The sequence below is a fragment of the Juglans regia genome, chromosome 16 (assembly GCF_001411555.2).
Source record: "Juglans regia cultivar Chandler chromosome 16, Walnut 2.0, whole genome shotgun sequence".
NCBI lineage: Eukaryota > Viridiplantae > Streptophyta > Magnoliopsida > Fagales > Juglandaceae > Juglans > Juglans regia.
This window is the reverse complement of record NC_049916.1, coordinates 27,725,768-27,735,075: the sequence shown is the minus strand read 5'-3', so window position 1 is coordinate 27,735,075 and position 9,308 is coordinate 27,725,768. Positions and strand designations below refer to the sequence as shown.

At 37.1% G+C, this 9,308-nt stretch overlaps 1 protein-coding gene across 1 annotated transcript; it reads right to left on the bottom strand.

Annotated features, from left to right (window-relative positions):
- Positions 1 to 156: 156 nt before the first annotated feature.
- LOC109009922 (vacuolar-sorting receptor 3-like) lies at positions 157 to 8,181 on the bottom strand. Its single transcript, XM_018990591.2, has 12 exons — positions 7,513 to 8,181; positions 5,680 to 6,372; positions 5,501 to 5,589; positions 5,273 to 5,342; positions 5,119 to 5,202; positions 4,931 to 5,007; positions 4,657 to 4,738; positions 2,612 to 2,694; positions 2,460 to 2,526; positions 1,440 to 1,568; positions 1,230 to 1,339; positions 157 to 488 (listed from the first exon to the last, which is right to left on the bottom strand). Exons 1-12 carry the CDS (start codon positions 7,817 to 7,819, stop codon positions 390 to 392), a joined length of 1,890 nt encoding a protein of 629 aa, XP_018846136.1. The 5' UTR covers positions 7,820 to 8,181; the 3' UTR covers positions 157 to 389.
- Between the last annotated feature and the right edge of the window lie 1,127 nt (positions 8,182 to 9,308).

The window sequence follows — 9,308 nt, the reverse complement described above, 5'->3', positions numbered from 1 at the left end:
AGTGTTTCCATGGCCATCGATATAGGACTCGTTTTAACGAATGTGCAGAAGAATCAAAACACAATGGTCCAATAGTGTCATTCGGGCAAGCTACTCAGAGAGAGTCGTGATTCTTTTAGTCAGCCCGTCTTAAAAGCTAAAAGTAAGTTGCAGAAGTAATTACGTGGCAAGACTTCCTACATCCTTTGCAATCTGCTTCCGACCCTTATCTTAATAATGTTCAGCATGTTATACTTCTAACAAATAAAATGAAAAATTATCCTCTCTACTATTGTTTTGTCCTGTATAATACATAAGAACATAAGATCCACTCTCAAAATTCAAAGATGGGTGTACCAAGGCAGCTTTACCTGCATCCTCAAGAAAAATGGAGGACGGAATTTTCCTTTTCATGGATGTTCCCCATTGACATGACTTGGTACTTCAGCTTGACTGTCTAGAGGCATATACTGTGCCATGATAGCTCTGATTTCTGAATCCATGTATGACTGCAGAAAAAACAATCATGAAAACATCAACCACCTGAATATTTTGCCCAACAGAAATCAAAGCTTTATATACCCTTGGCCTCCTCGGACCATCTTTTTTTTTTATTATTTATTTATTTAAAGCCACCTTAAGATAGTAAGTTCAGACTATTATGCAAGGGCGTATTGAAGTGAAGGAAACTAAACAAAAAAAATTATTATAGCTTCATTAAAGTCCACAATAATAACTGAAGAGTAATCATCATAACTTTTTTTTTTATGGGTAATAAGTTAATTCATTGATAGAGAGATAGGCATAGCCCAAGTACACTAGGAGTACACAGAGGCATACACCTATTTAGGAACTAGAAACAGTTATTAAGGAAATCATGGAAGCTGAGACCATTGAAATCTAAAGCAATGGCCCACAAAAACAAAGTCTTCCAGAGAGTAATCATCATAACTAATATGTCCAAGAATAGAATAGAATACAAGGATGGTTGTTTCCAACTAGAGTATTCAGTTTCTTTTTTTCCCTTTCTAAGTACTAATACAAGTAACATTTATAAAGAGACCAATTGAACAGAACCCATTTTTGTATAAAATTTCTACCAAACAGGACCCAGTATAGTCCTAAGCATTTTATAGATCTCATATGACTCTCAAGAGAGGTATAAACCAATGCTGAAACCAAAAGTAAAGGCTCCCTATCAACATGAATATATGGTGTCAGAAAACATAAAAATAATGCAACAAGCTTACCCGTAATCTATATTTGTATACAAGATATGCCCCACCAGCAGCCATAGCCAAGCCTATCAATATGACCCAAACTGCAGCCCAAGCAGATTTTGTCTCCCTGGATCTCTTACCTGCAGAACAACCAGAGAGAGGTATTTATACAGCAAAATAGTACGCACCACACTTCAGGCATAAAGACTAGAGTCATAATGGATGGGTTGTTAAACTCACTAATGCAGGTATCATGGTCCCTGATATATAAGAGATCTCCACCGCAAGTGCAGTCAAAGCTCCCCCAGGTATTCTTGCAGCTACAATCAGGGCACTGACAGGCTTTTTTATCTTTACATTCATCTATATCTGTATGGGAAGAAAGAATGTTAAAGAAAACAAAATTTATCAAACCCGTCCAGACAACATGCTTCAACTAGAAACACCCTTATCTGAATCAGCTGCACTCTCTTGATTGTATCAAGAAGTTAGGCTACAGTCTAGGGCTGCAAATAATCCGGTGTTGGCTTTTAAAGCAACTAAATGAGATGTATACTTCCTTTGTTACTTGGATTGCACCTCCAATAAAATTTTGCATCACTTATATATATATATATATATATAAGAAAAAAAACTAAATGATTCAAAATACCTGCCAAGTTTGACCATGCTTCCTCTTTTTGTACAGAAAGCATACATAATGTACGAGATTACAATGAAAAATCAGAAACCCCACATTACAACAAAATGCTCCTTATTCCATGTTCTCAGATCTTTCATTAAAGCTTTTGATTTCTGTATAATATGTCAATGGATAGACCAGGAAAACCATAACCTTCCCACCAGTCTTGTACTCTTTCCAGAAACCCCTCTGCTTCTAGCCACATTTTCAACCTTAAAAGGGGCACTTTGAGTCTATAGTTTGCAGCTTATAAGTTCTTCCAATTGTTAGTGCACATGTTCTGTATATAAGAGTCAATTATATCTTTAAATGTATGACCCTATTAACCATGATAAAAATATATTACCCCGTATACATACTACATATATGCATGCACACACCATATGTCAATCCAGATAATTTACAGCCCTTCATGCCAAAAAAGTGGTACCGGTGATTCTAGTTATCGCATATGCTGTAACCACTCTGTTATGGACAACTACATCTCAGATACGAGTTATGTTCCCATCATGCCTTCAGCTTGTGTGAGATGAAAAAACTACAAATACCCAAACATCAACAATATCTCTGTTTCTTACCTTCACAACTTTTGACACCATCACCTTTAAATCCTGGAGGACACTGGCATTTTACCTCCCCATTATCCTGTTTGTGAAAATGGTGAGAAGTGAACCACAAGCCCGCAGGCACAACCCTCAGGTGAAGAGAGAGCAAGCTTCACGTGACTTACCGAACATGCAGAGAACGAGTGTCCATCTCGTGATTCATGCCAACAACCTCCATTATTTACATTGCATCTCCCAGGCCCACTTGCTGAAAGCAAGAAATAAGATACTTTAGAAAAGAAAAATGAGTCACAAGATATTTAAAAACTAAAAGAACCTCCAGGAATTTTCTTGAATAGAAACCGAATTTTAATGACAGTGAAAAAAACCTAGAATGGAAGCACACTAACTGCCTGTACAAAACGACGAGGTACAAATATCATTTGCATCTGAGACTTTAGCCTGAATCATACATAGTCAAAGGACCATACCTTTCACTAGCCACAATTGAATAATTGATTTTTTAAATGCATGCTAGTTCAATATTATTCTTTTGATAATTAAGAATTCTTTATTAATAAGCACAAGCAAGCAAGAAGTATACAAAAGAGACGCCTATTAGAAGAAGATAGAGATACAAGAAAAACATGTAGATTTAGCACATTAAAGTTATGGAGACATTTCAAGATAAGTATTGATAAAAAAAGTGTTTGCAAATTCTGGGCTGCCAACTAATCATATCTAGGAACAAAATAGATCTACTACTTGCCTGGGCATGACCCAAGTCAAACCAATCCAACTGAAAAAATACTTGACACTGCACTTGCAGTCTCCCAATAAAATAGTAAGGTGATCAACGGACTCCCCACATCTCTTATACATACAACACCAATCAATCGTGTGATGTGTCCCTTACTTAAATTTCCATGGTCGGAATCTTCTCTAAAGAGGCCGTGCAAGCAAAAAACACAGCTCTAAAGGATACATTTGTCCTCCAAATATTCTTCCATGAAAATGGGTTAATTTCATGAACAATAAGGGTACTATAGAAGAAACAAACACTGAGCATTCCTCTTATAGACGGGGCTCAGAGAATCTTGTCCTTGCCTTCTCTTCTCAATCTAGTGGAAGATTTAAAATTCACTAAACGCATCCACCTCCCAATCTTGAGCCGCTCTGAAGCATCCTTGTTACGACCAACACAATAAACCTTGAGGAAAACTTCCTTGAGGGCGCTATCACCTGTAACGTGCCAATAGAAGGCCTAAACCATATGACCTATACTCCAAAATGACTAGTCAATGATATAATTGGAGCTCCATTGAAATCCTATAAAGAACAAGAACTTCTCATTCCCAAGCAGTGTGAGATCTCATACACCACCTACCATTATCCTTATCATATGGGGTATCACATCACCACACTACAGATTGAGTCAAAATCTGATCCTGGATCCTTTCCCACCTTAAATATGATGTCTCTAGAAAATTATCCCCCCAATTTTTCCTTATATTCTTCTATAGTCCCACCCCATGATGCCCTTCTTGGCTTGTATCTCCAACTTCATCCACCCACCCCAACCTTTGATAAGTTATTTTGCCCTCTATATATAGTTCTTCTTCAATCCCAATCTTTCCACCAACACCACCCTCAAACTTACCATAAGCCTCAATTGACAAGTGCCCAAGCCAACCTTAAACCCACCCCATCCCTGCTCTCTCTCTCTCTCTCTCTCTCTCTCTCTCTCTCCAAAAAAAACAAAAGGAATCTTCTACAGCCCCTATATTGTCTCTATATAAAGGTTGTAAACATCACATGCGGTAATTTTTTAAAAAACTAATTTTGTGAATGTAGGTCTATATCCAATAAGAACTGAATGATGCCTTATAGAACATAATATTTATTTTGGATCGGTAAACAAGATTTATTGATTGTAACAATAGTGAAGAGCCCAAGTATACGAGGCACACCAGAAAGTTATAGCAATTATTTATAGGAAAACAGAAAGATCATTCATTCACTGATATAGTGAACAATATACACAACTAAAAAAGTTGCATTAAACTATTATTATGTTTATTATGTCCGAACTCCACATGTTTGGTTTGATGAGTCACCAGATAACCCCCTTCTGTCATCCCATCATTTCACAAATATCATTCATTAGACGTTACTGCATTACGCCCTGGTCAAGCTTGATGCAAACAAAAGCTACCGCACATAATTTTACCTTCACAAGTGGTATAACCATCTCCTTTGAACTGCACACCATCCATCAAGGGGCATTCGCATACCCTGCCACGAAATGTATCCTGAGCAAATAAACACTATTGTCAATTGGAAGATAAACTGCAACCAAGACAACAAAATTTAGAGTTCAAGTTTCCACCAGAATAGGGTTAAAGAAAAGGACAGAACCAAAAGAGAACAGTTGGTGGGTGTTTTGAGTCTTTTATATAAATAACAAGTAGACACCTGATTAGCCAGTGGCTTTTTATTCCTACCTTACAGGCTGTGAGATTGGCGGCTTTGTCTTGCCAGCAACCACCATTATTGTCCAAGCACTCATTAGTCTCCACATCTGGCACAATTTAAGCTCGATTATAAACCTCAGATCCAGATTAAATAAGTCCAGTTACCCAAGCGATCTACTAGTTCCTAACTATGCACCAAACTTACGGGAAAGACTTACCACCACTCAAACAAACAGCTGGTTCGGTAGTTTCCTCAAAACCAGAACAGATGGCCTTTAAGACTGCACCTTTTGCCAACTTCCCTGCAAGAACATATTTCAGAAAGGAAAACATCCAGGTTGCTAACTAAGATATAGACACACACAGACAAACCTCGATACTGTCGGTTATTGACAACAAGGGTAGGCAATATGGTTACATCACCTCTCGATCCTTTCCCAACCTACCAAAAATATTATTGTCAAACAAATGAACAAACTGAGCTAATATCACCAATTTCAAAAGATTGCCTAAGTCACTGCAACTGCCCACAAACAATTTGAATATCTCATTGGAAAGCTTAAAGCTGTTAAACAAAAATGTATACAGAGGAAACAATACTTGCGCATCTTGCTCTTCTTTTAGAACGGGATTTTCAGAATCATCATTTGAGTCCCCCATGCACTTCTCAATCTTTTTTATATCGAGACCTGAGCAGGCATCCCATGGACCACTTAAAAATCATTCATCATTAAGTATTGATATTATTTTTCTAAGGTGATATGATAAAATTACTTTACCAAGTGATTTAATGACAGAGTCGGCACAATCCTTGTTGTATTTTTTTTCTTTCATAGGACATCTGATTTGAAAATCAGTTACGTAGTCCCACCACACCCAAGGCTTTTTGGTCTCAGTTGCCACTCTAAAAACACATAGCTGCCTTAAGTTCTCAAGAACCACATCTTTCCCTTCATAACCCGTGCTGAAGTCTTGTTCAGGATCAGGAGCACAATATCTTCCATGATTGATGCACTGGGACTTGCACTGTTTGCTTAAGGTGAATGCCTGGGGACAGTACCAAGTTATATAGTGGGGTGTGAATTGAGTGTAACCACCTTTCTCAAGTATCTGTGCCGCACCCTTGAAATCCTTCACAAATTCCATCAACATGTCACATTTAACCCCACATTCATCATTGCTGTTGGTCCATAGTTCGTATTCCACACGATCATCTGGATGCGGAACAGCTTCTCTCCAGTCAAGATTCACATTGACCATTTCCCCAGCTCTGTATTCTTTCTTTAATTTTTCACCAAAACTTTTTTCAATGAGCGCAGATGGTATCGTTATGTTTTCAATGTATTTTGCAGAGGCACCATCCTCTTGAGGAGTGTCCATGGTTATCAATGCTTCCTCAATGTTATCTGCGACAAGAACAGCAGAAGCCCCAGCTTTCTGGGCATTCCAGACCTTTAAAGCGAAAAAGCAATCTGAAAAATAACATAAAAAAGTAAGAAAGGTTTTAAGAGGAGGCTGTTTGAGGCCAACCCAATGCACAATGCTAAAACTCAAGGTTTAGAAAATCAACAAAACAAGAGTATCAAACAAGCAAATCATTTAATGAACAAGAGCCTTTATGTCTGCTGTGTAATATTAGTTTATATAACCCAAGTTTCTGAGCTTCATGTTCTTTCTACCAAGAGACATGATCTTGGGCATTCCATTCAATTGAATGGGATGACAGTTTCTTATTCTGAAACACATGATTCTTTTTATAAGTTCTTTTAATATCTATAGAACTTAATTAAAAGAAACCCACTCATGAATTTCTTGTATCACTAGAACATCACTCCTAGGTGTTGCTCTTGTATATGACCCATGTACTTGGGCTTTTGCCTATTCCTATGATCGATAAAATCTTATTCACCGATAAAAAATTAATTAATTAAAAAAAAAGGGAGTTACTAAAGTACACAAGAAGTATAAAAGAGAGAGAAAAAGAAAAACAGTTGTGAACAGCCATGCAATGGAATAGGGTGTTTAGGAGGAGTGCGATGAGATGCATGACATCGAAATCAACCAAAGCACCTTTAAAGTGGAGCAAAAGGAAATCTAACCAATACATGGTTCCCCAAACCGCCAAAATAAACCATTTGAACTTAATAACAAGCAATGCGAATAAAGGCTCCCATCCGAATACAGCAAAATATAACTCCTAAGAGCAAATTGAACCAAATTACCAAAAGGCTGCGCCCTAAATTAAGCCACAACAAAGAAACTGAACCTTGAACCTCACTATAACAAGCAAGTTCGTCAAAACTGCCAAAAAGTTGCCTCTCCAATCAACCAAGAAAAGCTTTAAAAAAAAAAAAAAGAAGAGGCACATGTATCCAAATGACAGGCACGGTACATCATCGATTAACAAAATAGTGATAAAATTAAGTCAATGACTTCATAGTAATAAGCAAATTAACCAAAAATGTCCAAAGGGTCTCTACCAAAAATAGTTTTAAGAAGAGGCACAATTTGATCCAATGATCAAAAGGGTACCACCTCAATCAACCAAAACAAAGAAATTGAACCTCAAAAATCACAATAGTAACCAAATTGATCAAACCGCAAAAGGGTACCTCCACGATCGACCAAAACGAAGGTCGGGAGAGCACCGGGCTTCGACTTGAACGAAATCCCGAACTCATCGAAGCCTCTGCAACCCTTTTGGTTCTCCTTTGGGTACGCCACAACTCCAGCCATACTGCCCCCATATTGAGGTATTCCAAAGTTCCCAATGGCACTGTCATGCGTGCCTTTGATGCTCTCTGGCGACGTCACCCTCAAGCTGTTCTTCTCCACCACAAATCTCGCCAGGGTTGAAGGTATCAGAGACACCACCAGAAACCCTAAGAAGACTCTCAGTGCTGATCTCTGAAACTCCATTTTCAGGTCTACAAGGGATAACGAAAAATGGGTTTTGGTATTTCAGTTGGTGGAAATCAGAGAAGAACAATTGTGTCTTGGAAATATGCAATTCGGGAGTTGGGGAAGTTATGTTTCGAGAAAATGGAAAGTTGGGAGGTTAATTTGATCTGTTAATGAAATTGTTGAAGTCTTCCGAAAATAAACGGATTGGTTGCTTTCGTTCTCGTCGTCGCCGTTGATTATGCCGTTGGATTTGTATGCGGTAGTGTAGGAAAGAGCTGGGAAAACCCAATAAATGTCTAGTCTCGGATGGAAACGCTATCAGCATCAGCCTTTTTTTTTATTATATAATTCACTAGTAATGATCATCCGTACAAAATGGCAAACAATTGGATGGGATACCAATAAACACGTCAATTCACATGTATTTTTCAATAAGAAAATATATATATATATAAATATAAAAATAATTCCAACTGACACTGGTTTCATATTTCCTCACTCGACATTAAAATTATTACTGTATGGGTGATTTTTGAGTCATTAATTGGCAAACAGCATCTGAGATTCTTGACAACAATCACATTCTAATAAAGAAAGTGATTGTTGTTTAACTCTATTCCCTCATTTTTAATATCGAGAGTGGAAAGTTTGTCTTGAGAAGGACATCTATTGTGGGATGTAGTGATGTATATGATCTCTATCTCGAACTTTGATTGATGATGATCCAAAATTTAAATATGAATCCGAAATTCTTTTGGTAAGGTGAGTGCGATCATAATAGTGATAGATTTATAGGCTTTAAGCTGCTACTTCCCTAAAAACAACATTGTACCTAGAAGTGTAAATCGGTCGGTCCAGTCGGGTCTAGGGAGGTAATCATTTTTTCATAATCGGACCAAACCGAACATCCATAGGGACGAGACCGATAGCTCCGGTAGCTACAGGCCCGGTCAGGCTCAATTATTTTTTTATTTTTCTTCTTCTTCTTCTTCTTTTCAGATAAATTAATAAAAAAAAATTATTTAAATTATTAAATTAAAATTAAGTGAATTATTAATGTAGATTAGTTAATTACGTTAATATTAATTTATAATTACAAAGTACATATTAAAATTTTATATTGTAAATAGTGACGGGTTAGATGAAAATTATACAATTATTATATAAATAAAATATATAAAATATTTTTTTTATTTTACTATTTGATCGGTTTGGTCTGGTCCGGGATGGAAAAACCCCACCCTAAGATCGGACGGAAAACTTTTGATCTTCTATTTCATGGACCGAGACTAGTTCGGTCTGGACCGACCAACTTTCAACCCTAATTGTACCACAAAAAATAATAAATAAAAACAATAATTTTAGTGATTCTTTATCTAATTCAGAAGATTCATCCTCCCAATAATCAATTGAGAGAGGTGAAAAGAAAGATTTGTGCTTAGAAGTGAGACAAAAGTGGGTGAGATAGGTGAGAGAGAGGTTCAACCAAGCATCAATATTTTTA

Excerpts from the sequence above, each read along its gene's own strand:
- LOC109009922 (XM_018990591.2), bottom strand. The coding sequence starts at position 7,819 with ATGGAGTTTCAGAGATCAGCACTGAGAGTCTTCTTAGGGTTTCTGGTG. Across the intron at positions 5,590-5,679 it reads CTCTGTCATTAAATCACTTG|GTCTCGATATAAAAAAGATT; the intron begins GTAAAGTAATTT and ends ATGCCTGCTCAG. Across the intron at positions 5,203-5,272 it reads CAATAACCGACAGTATCGAG|GGAAGTTGGCAAAAGGTGCA; the intron begins GTTTGTCTGTGT and ends ATGTTCTTGCAG.